The sequence below is a fragment of the Eleginops maclovinus genome, chromosome 10 (genome assembly GCF_036324505.1).
Source record: "Eleginops maclovinus isolate JMC-PN-2008 ecotype Puerto Natales chromosome 10, JC_Emac_rtc_rv5, whole genome shotgun sequence".
Taxonomy (NCBI): domain Eukaryota; kingdom Metazoa; phylum Chordata; class Actinopteri; order Perciformes; family Eleginopidae; genus Eleginops; species Eleginops maclovinus.
In genome coordinates, this window is record NC_086358.1 from 3527153 (window position 1) to 3547146 (window position 19994).

Here is a 19994-nt window from a genome sequence, read left to right on the forward strand (position 1 = left end):
TGTATATAGTAATATTTTCACATATTCATTGTACTTGGTTTTTTGTTGTTGTTTATTTTGTATATTTATATTTGGTGGAAATACTTTGTTTTTATAATGGTTCTATTTTTAACATTATCCAACACTTAGTTCCTTATGCTTGCACCACCATTAACCAAAGCAAATTCCTTGTGAGTGTGAAGGTACCTTGCAATAAACTCGATTCTGACTGTGTTACATGGGTTGACGCCACAGGCTGCTATTAGACACCCACCTCGGCAAGAGGCGCTGTCTCCTCCAGGCTTCCGTACAATCTGACCCCTGCCCCACTTACGTCATCCGCCCCTGACGAGCTTCACGTTTTTCCCACTGTGACCTCGGACTGTCGTTGGATCATATGCACGCCTCCTCCTAGCATTAGCTTCAATGAAAGACTGCTAGGAAATCATCAGAAAAACACTGTGAACACATTGTCGGATTTACCGCTTCTTCTAGACACTTGTGAACAGCTTATTTTACCCGCTGTGAGAAACATGCCCGAAATTCAGGAGCTTTCCCCCGATGCGGGCCCGGTGTCTACCCGGCCCCCAGAGGACGAGATAGACGACGACGAGGATGAAGATGTAAGTGGCTAATGATACTTAGAAAGTTCTGTAATTGCTTTGAACAAACAATAACATTAAATTAAGTTTTACTAGCTTTTTCTAGCATGTTCTTCTCTGATCTAAGCTAGGCATGCTAACGTGGCTGTACCAATGCTAACTAGCTAGTTAGCCACCTGAGGTTATGACTGAAACTGTGAATCTGTGCTATGTTGCAGTTATACACTATTATTAACTAATTCAAGCTAGTGTTTAGTGTTATTAAACTATAAGGTTATGACAGTAGCTAAACAAGGGGTCCCTGGTTCACACAAGCTTTATAAACGTGCAGCAACCTGCAGGATGGAATACTGTATTAACCAAGATCAATGAGGCTACCTATTCTTCTGCATGCCTTTTTATATTCTTATTAATGATTGTATTTTCATAGTTATGAATGTTTATTATAATGTAATGTTAGTTGCTGCTTCATTGCTTACTCTTAGTGGTTTTGCACTAAAGCTTCATGTCTAAATGTTTATATATTTGTCACCTTCAGCTGGATGAGACCATGATGGAGAGGTTGTGGGGTCTGACGGAGATGTTCCCTGACACAGTCCGCACCGCTGCTGAGGTTTCTGCACAATGCTCAGTCTCACTGGCCAAGCAGTTTTACAGGTAGATCTCCTGATAACCCGTTTTATTGCAGGAATGTGTACAGTGGATCAAGAGATTAAACTGCTAATTCGTGGGTCTGATCCCAGCAGCAGTTGTTGGAAACAATCGGGAACAAAAGTTTCACATTTTTTCATAATATCTCTAATCGGGTTGTTATCTCGTTTCAGTTTTTCTCGCGCGGCGCTCTGGGTCGGCACTACCTCCTTCATGATCTTGGTGCTTCCTGTTGTGTTTGAGACGGAAAGACTACAGCTGGAGCAGCAACAGCTACAACAGCAGCGACAGGTGAGACTTATTTTGCATTCACGTTAAGCAATCAACACATCGACGCTTTATTGAAGTGTCCCATTTAAGCTTTGGAGGTCACTAATTTAAATGAAGAACATTAGTCTCTGTGCGGCAGGCGGGAACTTTTTTTCTTTTCTTTAATGTACTGCGGTAAATATGCTCTTATGGAATGGCTAACCCATAATGGATTAAAGCAGCATATTGTTTTGGGTAAAAACATGTTTCAATGTTGGAAATTATTACATTTATATTTTTTTCATTACATTTAGACTTTTGTGTTTCATGCCATAGAAGAGGATGAAACCCTCTTTATTAGTCACATACATGCACACAGCAGAGCACACAGTGAAATTGGTCCTCTGCATTTAACCCATCCTAGTACTAGGAGCAGTGGGCAGCTATTGTGCAGCGCCCGGGGAGGGAGGGGGTATTGGAGGTGTCTGGTGCCTTGCTCAAGGGCACCACAGCAGGGCCTAGGAGGTGGAGGTGAACTGGGACCTCTCCAAGTAGCAGTCCACATTCCATATTTCATGTCAGTTTGGGGACTTGAACCGGCTATCCTACGATTCCCAGTCCAAGCCCCTACTGACTGAGCCACTGCTGGAGTTATGGGAAAGGTTTGGGTCACACGAGTTGGAAACAATACCAAGCAACCACCTGTAATGTAATTCTAATATTAATGTGGCCTCATCTTTTGTCTGCAACTGTGCAGAGAAACCAAGGTCGAACAGAATGAATAGACGTACAAAATAGAAGCTGTTCAGTACCAGAACACTTTATTTAACCCCGGGATAATTGAGTTTTATGGCATAAATACATCGATGAACAACCTGAGTGACAGACTCCCTTTTTTCCAGATCCTGTTGGGGCCGAACACTGGAATGTCTGGTGGGATGCCGGGCATGATGCCTCCTGCACCTGGAAAGATGTGAGAAACATGAAGGGCCAACATGAACCTGAGATCTGCTGCCAGCGATACAGCCGGGGCCGGTCGCAAGGAGAGACAGAGAGAGCATGGAGAAGGGCAAAGAACTGCAGTTAAAAAAATGAATGGGAGGCAAAAGCTGCAAATAAACAGCATGACAGGCTCCCTCCAATGCACTGGATTGACCAATGGGATTGGAGGAGGAGGATGTGATGCGTTTCTCTCTCACTGTCTCTCCTTACTCCAACATCATGCAGAGACTTATTTCCAGGAGCACTGCTTCTATTTTCTTTTTCCTTTTTTTAAACAAATCTATCAACAAATAATAATGTTTTCTTTAGGGGATAGCAGATGCAAGTGGATGCATTGAAAGAAAAAAAGGTTATCAAATTGTCTGTCTTTGGTGTTTGCAGTCTGGAGAACGTTGCTTTACTCGCAGTATGTTTGCATTTTTGTTTTCATCATCATGCGCTTGCTGGTTACACTTCTACATGGAGAATTGTGTTAAAAAATATCTGACAGACAGGTTTGATTAAGATTAACTTGTATGAATGTGACCCTGAGGCGCATTCCTGTCTGTATGTTTGTCACAGTTCAAAACTGTATTATGTTTGTCAGTGCAATGCCTCTCACTTCACGGTTTTATCATACTGCACTGGTTTTAAGCAATGGATTGTATAACGCAACAACACCAGATACAATGCTGTTTAAAAATTCAAAGATTTCTATCCTTTTTCCATTGGTCATATGAAAGCAGAGATTGTCATTAAAGATGTGTAATAAGGTTTGGAAAAATCTGGTTGAAGAACTTTTGAAGCTAAATGTCTCAGTGTTACCTTGACATGTCCAATCTGCAGAGAATATTATTTTTTCTGTTGTCATCCATGTGAATTTACAATCTCTTACCTCTGTTTAGTATGCAAACCCACATCTCTGTTTGTGTTCAACATGACTACGGTAATTAAAACACCAAAACAATGGAAAGCTATGTGTTTACTTTCATCATGTGGGACATGTATTTGCTCAATCTAAATAAGCAAACCAATAAAGCATAAAAGTAGGATTTATAGAGGAGTATAGGGTTATCTTTTACCAATTTATTTTCAATTGTATTTTCAAAAGAGGCAAAGAAATATAAGACACAAATGCCATTTTTGTGGTCCCTTTAAACAACACTGAAAATGGGCAGTTCATTTTTGCCAGTATCAAATGCTGCATTCACTGCTATTTTTAAGCTTTAGTTAGTGTGAGTTGCATTCGTAGCGTGTTGGTGTGTTTGGTTTAAAACAGTTACTAATTAGCATTTGTGAGACAAATATGAACTCATTGTTTATTAATTTTATTGAATTGTACATGTCCGCAATTTCACAGACAAACATATTAGGAATCAAACCGTATAATTTACGTCAATGTTTTATCTTCACTTAACCTATGATTTTGCAATTTCCGACTGCATTTGAATTGGACGCAATCATATTTTCCCGCCAGTTGCCGTGTGCAAAGCTTTCAAGCACCACAGATAATACGGTGTTTTAAAACCTATATTATTTTTTGTCAGTACCTTAACATTAGTATCGTTCAGCCAACGTCGTTTAATAATTGAACTTATTAATTGAAGTCCTAGTTTATCCGGTATTACTGGTAGTTTAAAGAGCTAGCTAAGTTAGAAGTTTAACATTAAGGTATTCATAAAAGTAGAAGCTAACGTTAGCTTAGCTTAGCTTAGCTAGTAGCTAAACCAACACAATCTTTATAAACGTTTAGTTGTGTATACTAACGATCACATGAAAATGAAAGCTGCAGAGGACCAGGTTGTTGAAGATGATACTGGTTTCCAGGATGATGAGGTGAGATTATACTTTATATATTTTTTATTTTTGTACATTATAATTAAATTATAGAATTTAATGAATCTATACTAACTAACAGTGGCTTTCCCTGACTAGAAAATCCCCTTAGCTATAAACCATTATATAAGTTACCATCAATGCTAATTATGAGCCTGTCTAAGAGATCAAATTAAGAAACGGTCCATAAATCAATTTAATACATAGTTATAATTTAAAATAAAAACTGCAATTTAAGTGCAAGCAGTAGAAAAAAGTAATAGAACTTTATATATCTTTAAATTATGTATTAGGAGGTTATCAAATCATATCAAAGTTCATTTACATAGACCAATAACACAAGGCACATTTGTCTCAGTGGGGCTTCACAGATTAACAAACATGAATGACTATTAAAAGATAAATACAATTACAAGAAAGTGTAAAATACATATACAATAGATACAAATAATAACAAAAAGACAATTAAAGCAATGAAATACTATAAAATGTTGGACTCAGGAGGACAGACATTGTGTTACCATAAACCAGCCCTAATGCTTTTTCAGCACACTCTTAAAGTAATGCTAAATATTCTTCAATAGTCTGCTCCTCAGCAACTACCTCATATATATTTATTTTCCTCTGAAACAGGAGTCCTTCTTCCAGGACATTGACCTCCTACAGAAACACGGGATTGTGAGTAAACGGGGCTGAAACAAAATCAAAGTATCTCACTTCAATCAAATACAGTTATTACCATGAGAAGCTTGCTGTCTTCTCCCCTGTGACCGCAGAATATGGCAGACATCAAAAAGATGAAGTTGGTGGGTATCTGCACTGTGAAGGGGATCCAGATGACGACTCGTAAGGCTTTGTGCAACATCAAGGGTCTGTCGGAGGCAAAAGTGGAGAAGATCAAGGAGGCTGCTGGGAAAATGCTGGTAAAATGGGATTTTTCTTCACTGTCATTCTTCAACATTCAACTTTGTGTCCTCAAGACACTTACTTAGAAAATTACAGAATATTTAATGTATTAGATACTTTTATTTTACATTATAGACTGTTGGTTTCCAGACCGCCTTTGAGTACAGTTCCAAGAGGAAGCAGGTGTTCAACATCACAACCGGGAGCCTGGAGTTTGAGTTAAGATTCAAAGTTCATATATTATGTGTATTTTGTGCAATGAATATACAATATACTCGAGGTTGGAGATATCATGACATTATATGTTATCCTCTTTGGTTGTTTTATTATTGTGATATAGCTTAAATATGTATCGTAGTCTTAAAGTCTACTTCAGAGTTCATTGAGACTATTTCTTTATTCATAGGACGTTTTTACCAAAGCTAAATGAACAATTTGCTGTGTTGTTTAATCCAAATGACTATTGATTGGTTTGTTAGAGCACTAGCTATAATCATGACCAACACATTATCACATTATGGATAGGAAGGACCAATTCATTTGATATAACTTGATAACCTCACACTGTAATTCCAGTCCAATTCAAGTTAAAGATGTCAAAACTTACAAACTTATTTTCCTCTCTGCAGTAAACTCTTGGGAGGAGGCATAGAGAGTATGGCTATAACGGAGGCTTTTGGAGGTGAGATTATGTCTTCCTTTATATAAAAATGCAGTGCATCCTTTTATTGTTTAAATATCACACAGTTTACAATAATAACTACAAACTCAAACTGCTTTATTTCCCCCTGCAGAGTTCCGCACAGGGAAAACCCAGCTGTCTCACACTTTCTGTGGTGAGTAAAGAGCCTTATAAAGCATGCACTGCTACATCTTTCAGGTAAATACCACTTTTTAAAGTAAAATCAAACCCATTTGGTATGTTTTTTGTACAGTCACTGCTCAGCTGCCAGGAGAAAATGGCTACTCAGGGGGGAAAGTGGTCTTCATTGACACAGAGAACACCTTGTATCCTCATAATGAGAACAACCACACAGCACTGAAAGTGTAGTTGAGTTGATGTTTGACTGTATCGTAGACTTTACTGAAGAATCAAGCGTTAATTTGTTGTCCTAGAAAAAACCTTGACTATAGGTCATTTACAAAACGTGCTACCATATATTTATCTCCACTAGTTGTTCTAATGTGACTTTACAATGAAGGTTTTTGTGTGTTTGAATCATTTTTTCTTGTCCTTCTGTTTCACATTGACCTTGACTTGTACCTTGCGTGCTTCCAGTCGCCCAGACAGACTGAAAGACATCGCTGACAGGTTCAGTGTGGACCATGCTGCTGTGCTGGACAACGTGCTCTACGCCCGGGCCTACACCAGTGCGAACAGAGAAATCACTTAGATGGGAAATGTTGACACGTTTGTTGTGTGATGAGGCTCTCCTGGCAAGGTTATAATGATATGTTGTGTTGCTCCTCAGGTGAACACCAGATGGAGCTGTTGGACTTTGTTGCAGCCAAATTCCACGAGGAAGGAGGAGTGTTCAAACTATTGGTGAGTGAAAGAATGAACTCGTGTTTTCACATATTTTTCATATTTGTGGTTTTACTCCCCCTCTGTATTTTACACATTCTCTGTGCAAAGATATTTTAGGAGGAGAGTAAAAACCTTCTTGTTTATTTGTGTTAAACAACAGGCAGAAATTCCTTCCTAGCTGTCTCAGTATTTATGTCTGTTCCTCTCTGTTTCAGATCATTGACTCCATCATGGCTCTGTTCAGAGTAGACTTCTCTGGAAGAGGAGAGCTGGCTGAGCGGCAGCAGAAACTGGCCCAGATGCTCTCCAGGCTGCAGAAGATCTCTGAAGGTCTGAACCACGAGTTAGCTTTTGTGCAAAAATGTGAAAGCCTGATACAATAGCCTTTGTATCTCTCACATGGGGGTCTCAAATATGCATGAAGTGTACATTTAATGATGTATTTTATTTCCCTAAAACTTTAGAATACAACGTAGCAGTGTTTGTCACCAACCAGATGACAGCTGATCCCGGTGCAGGAATGAGGTATTCTTTATAAATTGGATAATATTTGTGTTGTCTAAAACTTTGAAAATACGGCTTATTTTTCTGTCTCTGTTTTAGCTTTCAAGCAGATCCGAAGAAGCCCATTGGTGGTCACATCCTGGCACATGCCTCCACCACACGGATCAGCCTGAGGAAAGGGCGTGCTGAGATGAGAATTGCCAAAATATTTGACAGGTAGTTCACCGCTTATATTCAAAATATCGATGATGCAGGAACTAAGCTCAAGCCACAAAAGAGTCTTGGACTTTGCTTTAACAACTTTTTGTTTGAACTAAAGTAATATTACCACAAATCTATCTTATGATTTGAGTTTTAAACAACTATTAATACTGTTTCTGTGCAGGCCCACTATTAAAACAGGCCTACTTGGATCTTTAAACAAACCTCTGGCAGTGGGATGATTCGATAAGATTTGTGAGCCTGCAGTGCATATTATAGATCCGATAAACTGTGGGATGTTTATCTAATATTATAAATGAAAACATTGTGAACTCACACTTCCTATTTATCTCTGCTTGATATCCTTTAGTCCAGATATGCCTGAGAACGAGGCCACGTTTGCCATCTGTGCGGGAGGAGTGACTGATGCGAAGGAGTGAACGATAATAAGAAGAAACACGTTTATTATCACAGTCCCTGATTTAAGTTGTTTATGGCATTTTGTTGGATTTATTTATTATATTTAAAGTAACTTATTAAAGCACCGTGTTGTACCGTGTTACATTGGATGTATGTATTCTATTTATACACTTTGTAGTATTTTTCCTGTGTTTCTTAGATATTAAAATACACACACAAACTGTTTGTAACGTACTTCTTTTAATAGTATAATTCCTTGGATTGAATGGTGGATGTTGTACCGTATATTACATGTGTCTCTTGTCTACTTTTGCACATATAAATGAACAGAAAACAATAATACTCAGGTACCTCAAAATTGTAATTGAGTAGATAACCATTGTATGGATTGACCCACAGAAATAAAGGTAATATACCATATAACATAATATAAAGTTATGGTACATTAATATAAAGTCAGTGTCAACCTAACGGCACAGTAGTATGAAGTAATTGGTAAGCTGTTGGGATAGAAGTGTAGTTATGGTACGGTAGTGTAGAGTTATGTGTACAGTAGCATCGGTAGCAGCAGCGCCTCTAGCGGTGTTCCCGGGTCCTGCAGCGGCTGTTCTGCACTTCTCGTCATATACGGGATCCATATGCTTGTGAAAAAGCTAAGGCTCAACAAAGCAATGGCAACTTCACCAAACCTGCTGCTGAGAGTCTAAAACACACCGGCAACTAAACGCGTGTCAGCGGACCCCACATCCACCATCCACCTTACCGGGCTTGCCGAGCTTGTCAACCCGGGAAAAGGCAGCTATGGACCCGAGAGACACAGCCCCGGATTCATGGGAGCTGGAGGAGGAGGATGCCGAGGCCCAGGCTGTTTCTGCGGATCTCCAGGCCTCCTTCGCCGCCCTTAACGTCAATGCCAAGCCGTTTGTCCCCAACGTGAACGCCCCGGTGTTCGTGCCGAGCTTCCTTCAAGCAAGCCCCGCAGAGACACCAGCTCCTGTCGGTGAGTGAGCGACAGACAGCTGGAAGTAGCTTAGCTTAGCATGCTACCCCAAGCTAAGTTAGCCCTCCTCCCTGCAGCACAGTTAAAGCTAAACTCACAGAGGTGACAGAAGAAGTACTCAGATATTGTTGAAGTACCAGAGTGTAGGAATACTCTGTTACAAGTAAAAGTCCTGCATTCAAAATGTTATTAGAGTAAAAGTAGAAAAGTATTGGCATTTAAATATACTTGAAGTACCAAAAGTATTCATTATGCAGAATGTGTCATTTCAGAATAATATCTCTGATATGTTTTATAATTACTGATCATTAAAGTGTTCTCAGAGCTGGTAAAGGTGCAGCTAGTTTGAATGGCTTTGTATACTGCAGGGTAGCTGCTGGGTTTACTCCAGGTGAACTACAGTCTGATTTAAGGGAGATTATATTTACCATCATTAATCCAGATCTGTAAAGATATTAACTACAAGTTTAGTGGAGTAAAGGTACATGATTTACCAATGAATTGTAGTGGGATAAAAGTACAAAGTAGCAACACACTGAAATACTCAATTAAAGTACCTCAAAGTTGTACAGTACTTGAGTAATGTACTCAGTTACTTTACACCACTGCTAACTAATCAACAAGTCAGTGTTAGTCATGTGTTGTTACAGTGGGGCAAAAAAGTATTTAGTCAGCCACCAATTGTGCAAGTTCTCCCATTTAAAAAGATGAGAGAGGCCTGTAATTTTTATCATAGGTATACCTCAACTATGAGAGACAGAATGAGAAAAAAAAATCCAGGAAATCACATTGTAGGATTTTTAAAGAATTTATTTTCAAATGATTGTGGAAAATAAGTATTTGGTCAATAACAAAACTTCATCTCAATACTTTGTTATATACCCTTTGTTGGCAATGACAGAGGTCAAACGTTTTCTGTAAGTCTTCACAAGGTTTTCACACACTGTTGCTGGTATTTTGGCCCATTCCTCCATGCAGATCTCCTCTAAAGCAGTGATGTTTTGGGGCTGTCGCTAGGTAACACAGACTTTCAACTCCCTCCAAAGATTTTCTATGGGGTTGAGATCTGGAGACTGGCTAGGCCACTCCAGGACCTTGAAATGCTTCTTACGAAGCCACTCCTTCGTTGCCCTGGTGGTGTGTTTGGGATCATGTCATGCTGAAAGACCCAGCCACGCTTCATCTTCAGTGCCCTTGCTGATGGAAGGAGGTTTTCACTCAAAATCTCATGATACATGGCCCCATTCATTCTTTCCTTTACACGGATCAGTCGTCCTGGTCCCTTTGCAGAAAAACAGCCCCAAAGCATGATGTTTCCACCCCCATGCTTCACAGTAGGTATGGTGTTCTTTGGATGCAACTCTGCATTCTTTCTCCTCCAAACACTACGAGTTGAGTTTTTACCAAAAAGTTCTATTTTGGTTTCATCTGACCATATGACATTCTCCCAATCCTCTTCTGGATCATCCAAATGCCATCTAGCAAACTTCAGACGGGCCTGGACATGTACTGGCTTAAGCAGGGGGACACGTCTGGAACTGCAGGATTTAAGTCCCTGGCGGCGTAGTGTGTTACTGATGGTAGCCTCTGTTACTTTGGTCCCAGCTCTCTGCAGGTCATTCACTAGGTCCCCCCGTGTGGTTCTGGGATTTTTGCTCACCGTTCTTGTGATCATTTTGACCCACGGGGTGAGATCTTGCGTGGAGCCCCAGATCGAGGGAGATTAGCAGTGGTCTTGTATGTCTTCCATTTTCTAATAATTGCTCCCACAGTTGATTTCTTCACACCAAGCTGCTTACCTATTGCAGATTCAGTTTTCCCAGCCTGGTGCAGGTCTACAATTTTGTCCCTGGTCTCCTTTGACAGCTCTTTGGTCTTGGCCATAGTGGAGTTTGGAGTATGACTGTTTGAGGTTGTGGACAGGTGTCTTTTATGCTGATAATGAGTTCAAAAAGGTGCCATTAATACAGGTAACGAGTGGAGGACAGAGGAGCCTCTTAAAGAAGAAGTTACAGGTCTGTGAGAGCCAGAAATCTTGCTTGTTTGTAGGTGACCAAATACTTATTTTACAGAGGAAGTTATCAATAAATTCATTAAAAATCCTACAATGTGATTTCCTGGATTTTTTTTCCTCATTCTGTCTCTCATAGTTGAGGTATACCTATGATAAAAATTACAGGCCTCTCTCATCTTTTTAAATGGGAGAACTTGCACAATTGGTGGCTGACTAAATACTTTTTTGCCCCACTGTATGTTGTCAAAGCTCCTTTATAACGCAGTGACATCAAGACGTGACCCTTGCTTGTCTTATAAATACTTCTGAAAGTTTGCCTTGTTTTCTCTCTCTCTGAAGGGGCCCCTGATCCAGTAGCCAGCATGGAGGTGGCAGAAACAGCCGGTATGAATCCTCACTGTTCAGGTTATTAAGTTACAGGTTGTTCCCACTGCACAGGTGTGCTTATACCTTCACATTTACCTTCATTAACCTCTCACCAAACATCATGCAGGGCAGAAAAAGCTTGGTTGCTCTCTTCTGAGTGTTGTAGGTTCACTTAATGCGCCATATTTGGATAGCTGGCAGGGGTTAAACATGTGCACTGGCCGCCTTATAATATGATGCAACCTCTCTTGTGCCCAAAATAGACTCTTTGCCACTCACTGATATGCGTGAAGCAACCGCTGCATGTGTGGGGCATTAGTCGTCTGCTGTGTAAAAAAAAAGAGAAGTATTTGATCGTTTTTGCGGACTGGTTTGAGTCAGCCAGAGTCGGGTTCATTCACATTTTTGGCCTGCAGTGTGTTGGTATGTGCCTCTACTCAGGTTACAGAGAACTGGGGGTGTTTTTAGTTTTTCAGCAGAGAGTTTAAGCAGTGCAGCTGAGAGTGTGTGACACAAAAAGATCACGTGTAGAGTGACAGACTGAACTTGAGAATCCTTTTCGTGTAGTACTTGCTTTCTTAAAATCTCTGAACAAGTCTGAAAGAAGAATTATAATTACGGTGCAGTGACACTGTTGACAAAGTCGAGGCACAAATGAGCAGCATTACTCCACAGGCTGATTATAAACGAGGAGAAAACGGGCTTTGTACATGACTGCTGGGCTGCATAATTTCATAGTTACAGCGCGGCAGGCTTATTTGTGTGTTGCCATGGGAAGAGGCTTCTTCTGCACGACTGGTTTTTTTCGTCCTGTAGTTCTACTTTTTTTTCCTGCAGAACGATGCATTGATTTAGTTTCTTACAAGGGGACAGAACCAATGAACGAATAACTGCATAGACGGTGAAGTTTTGCAACTTTTTTAGTTGGAAGACATTCATTTTTTTGAGCATTTGCTGCCCTTGAGGTTAAATGACATAGATTCAAGGTGAAGCTCCAATACTAGTTGATGAAAATAAAATACCACTTTCATAGTTTCTGCAGCAGTTTGACATTTTTTAAACTACATTTCAAGGTTAGAAACTATCATAAATATGTGTTAAGTCTTTGAAATATCATCGCTAAAACCCGACCAACAGTTGACCTTGTGGTTTAAAACCAAAGTGTGATTCAGATGTTGTAACAACAAACACAAAACCATTCATTAAACATTTTCAACAGATTTGTTGGAAGTCAAATTAATCTGTAAAATGTTTAAATATAGTGACATTGGTTTTCCTGAGACAGCTTTACATAAATAATCAAATGACATAACTAGATCTGAGTAATACACAGTAATAATCCATTAGGCTTCAATGATTAGTTGATCCTTAGAAAAATAATCGGCAATAATAGATTAATCATTAAGGTAATTATACATAAACTCTCAAATGTGGAGATTTTCTGCGTTTCTTTGTTTTAAATGATATTGAATTTATCTTTACATTTCGGGTCGTTTAAAAACATCAACTGGATCAGAAAAATATATGTGTGTTTTTACTATTTTCTGACATTTTATTAACCAACAATTATCCTAGAGATTGATCTTGAACAGCACTATTACTAATAAAGACACAAAATGATGTCTTGAATAGAGGAGGTGAATGATAGTGGTGGAAAAGTGAATAAGAAGAGGTGACTCAGTTCTGTCTTTGAAATCGGAATTTGTTGTGTGCAAAAGGAGGATCTCGGTCCAAATTTTTGTGCAAATGTGGTGAAAGGATTCAAGTTTGGTTTAAAAATAAAGCTGGCACAAACGTCTTGAATAAACTCCAGGATTCATCATGAATCAGTCTGCAGGTTTTCACTCCTGCCCAGAAAAGAAGTCATTAAATACTTCCTCCTCCCTCCAATCTGTGGGAATAACGGGTGTAGTAAATGTGTTCAGTTGCAGCTCCGGTGGAGAACGGAGGCTCGGAGGCCGACATGACCACAGAGGAGGAGACGTGGGAGCAGAAGGAGGAGCCTGGAGGAGGAGGAGGAGGAGGAGGAGGAGGAGGAGGAGGAGGAGGAGGAGAAGGAAGAGCAGAGGAAGATCTGGGATCAGGAGGAGTCGGCGAGGAGGGAGCAGCCAGGAACGAAGACGAGGAGATGATGGAGGAGGAAGAGGAGGAGATGCCGATGCCCAAAGTGGCTCCGGGACCGCCAGACGCCCCAAAGAAGGAGCATGTGAACGTGGTCTTCATCGGTCACGTGGGTGCGTCGCATTTTTAATATCTATTCATCTAAGGGATGTGATAGTTGGGCAATCTGCTCAATTACAACAAGGTGCATTAATTAGCATGCAGACATGAGCTAAAAAATGTCCTGGCAGATTTTGACAATTATGGAGTTGTTTAGGAGGTTATTGAGGATGGATTTCTGACACTTTCAGACCCCTTAAACTCTAAAATGGACCCAAAAATCATCCAAATCTGCCCAGCAGGAGTACAAATATGGCCACTTTCTGGTTAAAACTATATTTAGATTTGGTGTAAATACTTGTCTTTGTTATTTTTAATGCTTAATGGCTTTTTAAGAATATGTTCTTTCTATACTCGTTATATTTTTGACCTTCTCTTACGACTTATTTTCCCCACAATACACCAAAGCAAATTCCCTGGCAATAACTAAATAAATATGACCTGTTTTTGTCTGTTGATTGATGAAGATGCTGGAAAATCAACGATCGGAGGACAGATCATGTGAGTAACTGTTTTTAAATGTGTGTGTTTAAACACAACATATATTCCCCATAAATGGGATAAAATGTGCCTTTTTATTTGGCCGAAAACTGACCTGGGAAATGAAAGCAAAACAACCCGATGTTTATTGTTGTCGTGTTGCCTCTTACACAACACTGTTTTTCAGTTTTAATCCTCAGCTCCACTTTTGCCCCCATAAATCCACAGATACAATAAATAATGCGTCACTTCCACGGCCATCTGTTTAACAACTCACCCTCTCTCTGTGTGTCTCCTTCTTTTTCCTTCTAGGTACTTAACTGGAATGGTGGAAAAGCGAACCCTGGAAAAATATGAAAGAGAAGCGAAAGAGAAGAACAGGGAGACATGGTGAGGAAAACAAACCATATTTACTTTCTCAGAGTCACCCAGCTAACCAATCAGAGCAGACCGGGCTGTGGTTTCAGACAGAGGGTGAAAAGAGGAGCTGCAGCACAGACAGGATGAGAAACATAAAGAGCTTTCTGAACATTAAAGTAATTAGAGCAAAGGTGGAAAAATCTGAATATAAAACCTCCAAGGCACTCTTCTTGAAATTATTTTGTGACTTTTTGCATTTACCTATAGTACATGTACCTATCCTTCTCCAGAGACCCTTAAATTAAACACATTTTGAGTCTAGGAAGCAAATATCACTACGGTTTTCCTTATAAGAGGCTTGTTTGCCACATCAACAGTAATCTTAAGGTCTCACAATAGAACAGTTATGTAAAAAACACAAATGAATGGATCAACCTCTTTGTTTCAGGTACCTTTCGTGGGCTCTGGACACAAACCAGGAGGAGAGGGACAAGGGGAAGACGGTGGAGGTGGGGAGGGCTTACTTTGAGACGGAGAAGAAACATTTCACCATCCTGGACGCCCCCGGACACAAGAGCTTCGTTCCCAACATGATTGGTGGGGCGTCACAAGCCGACCTGGCTGTCCTGGTGAGGAAAACAAACAACCAATCCTATCCATAAATATCCCTCAAAGTCCGATATTAAATCCTGTACTGACACATTGAGATCTAAGTGAAATGTTAAGCGTTGATTGGAAGATTAATCCACTGATGACACGATTTAATGACCCCCCAACCCTCTGCATTTGTTCCTCTCTCGTCCTCAGTATATATCTTGTAATTAAGCTCAAATGAATGCATGTAACGGTGACTAAATGTCCCTTAGAGATGGACTAACCCCTGCCTCCCTTCTTGCTTTGCACCAGGTGATTTCAGCGAGGAAGGGGGAGTTTGAGACGGGCTTTGAGAAGGGAGGGCAGACACGGGAACATGCCATGCTCGCTAAAACGGCCGGGGTCAAACATCTCATCGTCCTGGTGAACAAGATGGACGACCCCACCGTAAACTGGAGCCTCGATAGGTCAGCAGGGGGGGGCGCCTTATTTAGATCTAGTGTTTTGAGCTCCTCTGACCTCCAATGGGATCTTTTAATGTAAAAAATCAAACCCTCCTTCATGTTTGATTAAAACATCTTGTCACGACTCCCTGCAGGTATGAGGAGTGTAAGGAGAAGCTGGTGCCCTTCCTCAAGAAGGTGGGCTTCAACCCCAAGAAGGACATCCACTTTATGCCTTGCTCCGGACTCACAGGTGCCAACCTCAAAGACCCCGTCCCAGAATGCCTCTGGTACACGTAAGTGACACTGTGTGGGTGTTGGGCAGAAAAGTATGAAGTATTGTCAGGAAATTAAGATTCAGCAGAAATAAAATGTGGATTTTTTTTTACATGATGATTATTCTTGTTCCTCCCCCAGGGGTTTGCCATTTATTGCCCACCTGGACAGTTTGCCAAACTTCACCAGATCCAACGACGGACCGGTGAGACTACCCATCGTAGACAAGTACAAGGTGAGCCGCTGCAGATCTAGAGCCTCTTTATAAAGACACATATAAATCTGAGGAGAGGAACAGAGATGTGATGCAGGGTCTCCGCTCCGTCCTCAGCATTAGAGTGGGCGACGCATTTCTTCTGGTTTCTGTTTACTCTGCCAAAACATTTTTACATTCCTCTCCAGTTTTCACTTCACTTCCTGGTTGAAACGCTTCTCAGCTTCTTGGCAGGGACACAATGTCAAATCACGATTTTGTGCAGATTCATTGACTTTTATGACATGTACACACACACACACACACACACACACACACACACACACACACACACACACCTCTGCTTTATCATGTCTCTTAAAGATATTGCAGCTTCCTGGCTCTTGCCGCTGGACTCAGTTCAGATGTGAGTGTCGGTGGAGTCGCGTCAGCTCGCTCTCATTAAAGATCCGTCCACTTCTCCTCCTCCCTTCATCCTCTCGTCTTTAAGTCGTTTTAATTCTCTCTCTCTCTCTCTCTCTCTCTCTCTCTCTCTCTCTCTGTGATTGCATGAGAGCTTTATGTGGAGGATATATGATTAAACGGGGTGTCCTGATTAGAGGGGATTATGGTTCAGTTATCTGAGGGCTGCATGCTAACGGCACAGACCGTAACGATCACCCTCATTATTATGTGAGGCACTGGAAATCCTAGTAAACTCTATAGGTGCTATTTCCCCATTTTTCTTTTAAGCGTTGATGTGCTGTAGTTTTTGAAAGTGCGTGGGAGTGTTTTGAGCTTGGATGAATTCACATACTCCAACCAAGATGCCTAAATGACTAATATTTGTGTTCATAAGGCCACGTTTCAATGTAACAGATAATAGATGTATGTGATCAGCATGAGGAGGATGTTTCCCTGCTGTTGGGTGAAACAAACGTCTCTCCAAAAACAAAATAAAGGGTTTTTCATTTAGCGCATTATGTCTCCACTGCCTTGTTGAACTCTATGTATGGTCCATACTCATAAAAGAGGATGCATTTTATTTCTCACTCGGTTTAAACACATTTAGAAACGGACATTTAAATGCAAAGACTTTTTTCTTTCAGCTATTGTGACTTTTTATGGATTAAAAAAGACTGATGGCTAACACAGAATTACTCCAATCCTTCTTAACATCTGTGTGTGTGTGTGTGTGTGTGTAGGACATGGGCACAGTGATCCTGGGGAAGCTGGAGTCCGGGTGCATCAGCAAAGCGCAGCAGCTCACCATGATGCCCAACAGGGTGAGATCTCCTCCCTGACTCTGCTGCTCACAAGAGAGCGATAAAACTTCCACTAAATGAAGTCAGTGCCGCCTACAAGGAAGAGCTTCCTGTAACCTACACTTTATATATTCTGTTCTCACGACAGCCATATCCAGTTTTATTAAAGCAGCATCAGAATGAGATTTGTTCGGGCAAAAATTAGATTTTTTACAATATATTTAGTAGTTTATAAATATTAACTGTGTGTGTGTGTGTGTGTGTGTGTGTGTGTGTGTGTGTGTGTGTGTGTGTGTGTGTGTGTGTGTGTGTGTGTGTGTGTGTGTGTGTGTGTGTGTGTGTGTGTGTGTGTGTGTGTGTGTGTGTGTGTGTGTGTGTGTGTGTGTGTGTGTGTGTGTGTGTGTATATGTGTGTGTGTGTTGCAGCACACAGTGGAGGTTCTGAGCCTGCTGAGCGACGATGTGGAGACGGACGATGCGAGTCCCGGGGAGAATCTGAAGCTGAGGCTGAAGGGCATCGAGGAGGAGGAGATCCTCCCGGGCTTCATCCTCTGCAGCCCCGACAATCTCTGCCACTCCGGACGCACCTTCGACGCACAGGTACGTTAAAAACAGAATATGAAACAGATCATTAAAGTCCCTGCTTCTGTGTCCTCACTTTACCTCTGAAATGCAGTCACTACTTCAGGGGAGAATTTATATTCAGCTCCATTAACTTTCCTTTATATCAACTGATGCTAACACATTTATTATCTGGCATGGAGTAATGGTGATAAAAGCAAAGTAAGTAGGTCAATAAAATAAAATGTGAGTAGTGGGGTGGGATTTATATTATCATTATTCTTTTATTTATTTATTGAATTGTGTCTCCTTTTTATTTCAGATCGTCATCATTGAGCACAAGTCAATCATTTGTCCCGGTTACAACGCAGTCCTTCACCTCCACACCTGCATCGAGGAAGTGCAGATCTCAGTAAGTGACTGCTTTCCCATTCTATTTCCATTTGCTCGGTCAGTTTCAATCTCACTTCTCCACTGAGTTTCAACTTGTTAAATCCTGCCTGCAGGCCTTAATCTGTCTGGTGGATAAGAAGTCGGGGGAGAAAAGCAAAACACGACCCCGCTTTGTGAAGCAGGACCAGGTGTGCATCGCCCGGCTGCGAGCGGCAGGAACCATCTGCCTAGAGACCTTCAAAGACTTTCCTCAGATGGGAAGGTTCACTCTGAGGGACGAGGGTAAGGAGTGTGTGTGTGTGCGTGTGTGTGTGTGTGTGTGTGTGTGTGCGTGTGCGTGTTTGAAATTGGGTTTAAGGACAGGAAGTCTTTATTGAAATATAAGAAGTGCCATAATAGCAGAAGTAAAATTGGGAAATGCAAAGAAAACTCATACAAGTATAAATAATTGAATATAAATTGTGGAACATTTATTTTTTACGTATTTTTTTTTGCATCTTAAAATGCATCTGGTTATTTATTTACATATATATTTTAAAATATATATATTTTGGATATAAATTATTTTACAATAAAGTTAGCATTTTCCTTTATTTCTCTATTTATGTTTAAAGATATTTTTTTAGTTAAACTTTGCATAGAAATGATAAGAAAATATACATTATATATTTATTTAATCTTTGTCTTTTTCCCCCCAAGTGTCCTCTGATGTTAGCGCAGATCTGAATTGTGAATCAAACTTCTTCTGTGCATGTCTGGCTTATTATTCATTCAAGTCTTGATTTGCCATTAACTTCTCTCCCTCCACTTCTCCACCAGGTAAAACCATCGCCATCGGCAAAGTGCTGAAGCTGGTTCCAGAGAAGGACTAAATGCCTCGTCAGCAGTCCGTTGTTCTTCCTCCCGTTACCGGGGGAGAAACGCTGCTCGGCCGACAAACAGCTGCTCTCTCTTCACACTCAACCACGCTGAAGAGAAGTACAACGACAACCAGGAGAGGGATAGAGGAGACATAAATTGCGTCACATGAAGAAAACAAGACTGAATCAGTTTTTTTGATGAACTATATTAAGTGAGAGACCAAGTCCAGTGTGTCAGCTTTCTCATATTGAGAGCTCAGCTATGCCACTAATGTAGCTACAAGCCCCGCCCCCTTCTGTACTCCCACGGCTAACCGCGAAGTCGGCTCGCTACGCCATTTGTTTTTAGAATGGAGATGGATGCAGTGTTACTGAGTTTGGGGAGGAACTTACCACAGAGAGATTTCATATCCTGCAAAAAAAGACCAGAGTTAGCCTGTAATTATAATTTGCGAAGTACATCTCCCCTTTATAAGAGCAGGGTTTAGGAATCCAACAGAGACATTTTATTTGGATTTTAAGGATTGCTGTACCAAAATTTTGAGTTTGGTCTCTCTCCACATGAGATGGTTTAATTGGATTGAGCTCACATACTACTCTGATTAAAACCATGGTTACACAGACAGACACACACAGCTGTTACATAATCTAAACTGAAAATAAATGATCAAAGCTGCATCAGAAAAGTGTCCTTGTTTTCTTTTAATGAGTACTCCCATTCGGGATGGACAAATCACTATTCAGTGTAACTTTTTATTACCAAATCCAGACTTTTAACATTATACTATAGAGGTTTTCTATTCTTTATTGATTTAATATAATTTTATGTATCGCTAACGTTGTCAACATATTGACAAAAAGTGGTATTTTATTCTATCGTATATTTGCAATTTATTCCATATTTATACCTGCATGGATATTGAGAGTAATCTTACACATTTAAATTGTTTGTGTTGTTTGGCTAGGAGAATAGGACATACTAGCTCAAATTACACACTCTTATAAACAAAACAAGGTCCAACTTGTATTAATAAATAGCAACAGTTATGATATAGAAAAATTGGAACTTATAATAGAATATATTACATCTAAAATAATGCTCAGTCCAGCAGG

General features: G+C 40.4%; 3 protein-coding genes across 4 annotated transcripts; all 3 read left to right on the forward strand.

Annotated features, from left to right (window-relative positions):
- Window positions 1-303: 303 nt before the first annotated feature.
- On the forward strand, window positions 304-3435 carry tomm22 (translocase of outer mitochondrial membrane 22 homolog (yeast)). Its single transcript, XM_063894147.1, has 4 exons — window positions 304-602; window positions 1120-1238; window positions 1406-1523; window positions 2384-3435. Exons 1-4 carry the CDS (start codon window positions 513-515, stop codon window positions 2456-2458), a joined length of 402 nt encoding a protein of 133 aa, XP_063750217.1. The 5' UTR covers window positions 304-512; the 3' UTR covers window positions 2459-3435.
- A 513-nt stretch (window positions 3436-3948) lies between these two features.
- Window positions 3949-8212, forward strand: dmc1 (DNA meiotic recombinase 1). 2 transcript variants are annotated; one of them, XM_063893436.1, is made up of 13 exons: window positions 3949-4298; window positions 4932-4976; window positions 5075-5221; window positions 5355-5422; window positions 5834-5886; window positions 5999-6040; window positions 6140-6212; window positions 6484-6575; window positions 6677-6750; window positions 6948-7062; window positions 7197-7257; window positions 7336-7452; window positions 7808-8212. In XM_063893436.1, the coding sequence occupies exons 1-13, from the start codon at window positions 4236-4238 to the stop codon at window positions 7875-7877; spliced, it is 1020 nt and encodes a 339-aa protein (XP_063749506.1). In that variant the 5' UTR covers window positions 3949-4235; the 3' UTR covers window positions 7878-8212. The 2 variants fall into 2 exon arrangements, with proteins under 2 accessions (XP_063749506.1, XP_063749505.1); XM_063893435.1 differs by having other exon boundaries at window positions 5340-5422; window positions 7808-8209.
- A 237-nt stretch (window positions 8213-8449) lies between these two features.
- Window positions 8450-19567, forward strand: gspt1 (G1 to S phase transition 1). Its single transcript, XM_063893861.1, has 14 exons — window positions 8450-8857; window positions 11211-11255; window positions 13163-13471; window positions 13925-13958; window positions 14250-14327; window positions 14746-14926; window positions 15204-15358; window positions 15490-15630; window positions 15752-15845; window positions 17009-17089; window positions 17494-17667; window positions 17951-18040; window positions 18135-18303; window positions 18841-19567. The coding sequence occupies exons 1-14, from the start codon at window positions 8659-8661 to the stop codon at window positions 18891-18893; spliced, it is 1803 nt and encodes a 600-aa protein (XP_063749931.1). The 5' UTR covers window positions 8450-8658; the 3' UTR covers window positions 18894-19567.
- The last annotated feature ends 427 nt before the right edge of the window (window positions 19568-19994 follow it).

Bases quoted from the DNA above. Each gene is read 5' to 3' on its own strand.
- tomm22 (XM_063894147.1), top strand. From the start codon at position 513: ATGCCCGAAATTCAGGAGCTTTCCCCCGATGCGGGCCCGGTGTCTACC. The intron at 1,239-1,405 runs GTAGATCTCCTG...ATCTCGTTTCAG, and splicing joins CTGGCCAAGCAGTTTTACAG to TTTTTCTCGCGCGGCGCTCT. The intron at 1,524-2,383 runs GTGAGACTTATT...CCTTTTTTCCAG, and splicing joins AGCTACAACAGCAGCGACAG to ATCCTGTTGGGGCCGAACAC.
- dmc1 (XM_063893435.1), top strand. From the start codon at position 4,236: ATGAAAATGAAAGCTGCAGAGGACCAGGTTGTTGAAGATGATACTGGT. The intron at 5,423-5,833 runs GTTAAGATTCAA...TCCTCTCTGCAG, and splicing joins ACCGGGAGCCTGGAGTTTGA to TAAACTCTTGGGAGGAGGCA. The intron at 7,063-7,196 runs GTCTGAACCACG...CTAAAACTTTAG, and splicing joins GCTGCAGAAGATCTCTGAAG to AATACAACGTAGCAGTGTTT.
- gspt1 (XM_063893861.1), top strand. From the start codon at position 8,659: ATGGACCCGAGAGACACAGCCCCGGATTCATGGGAGCTGGAGGAGGAG. The intron at 15,359-15,489 runs GTCAGCAGGGGG...GACTCCCTGCAG, and splicing joins GTAAACTGGAGCCTCGATAG to GTATGAGGAGTGTAAGGAGA. The intron at 17,090-17,493 runs GTGAGATCTCCT...TGTGTGTTGCAG, and splicing joins TCACCATGATGCCCAACAGG to CACACAGTGGAGGTTCTGAG.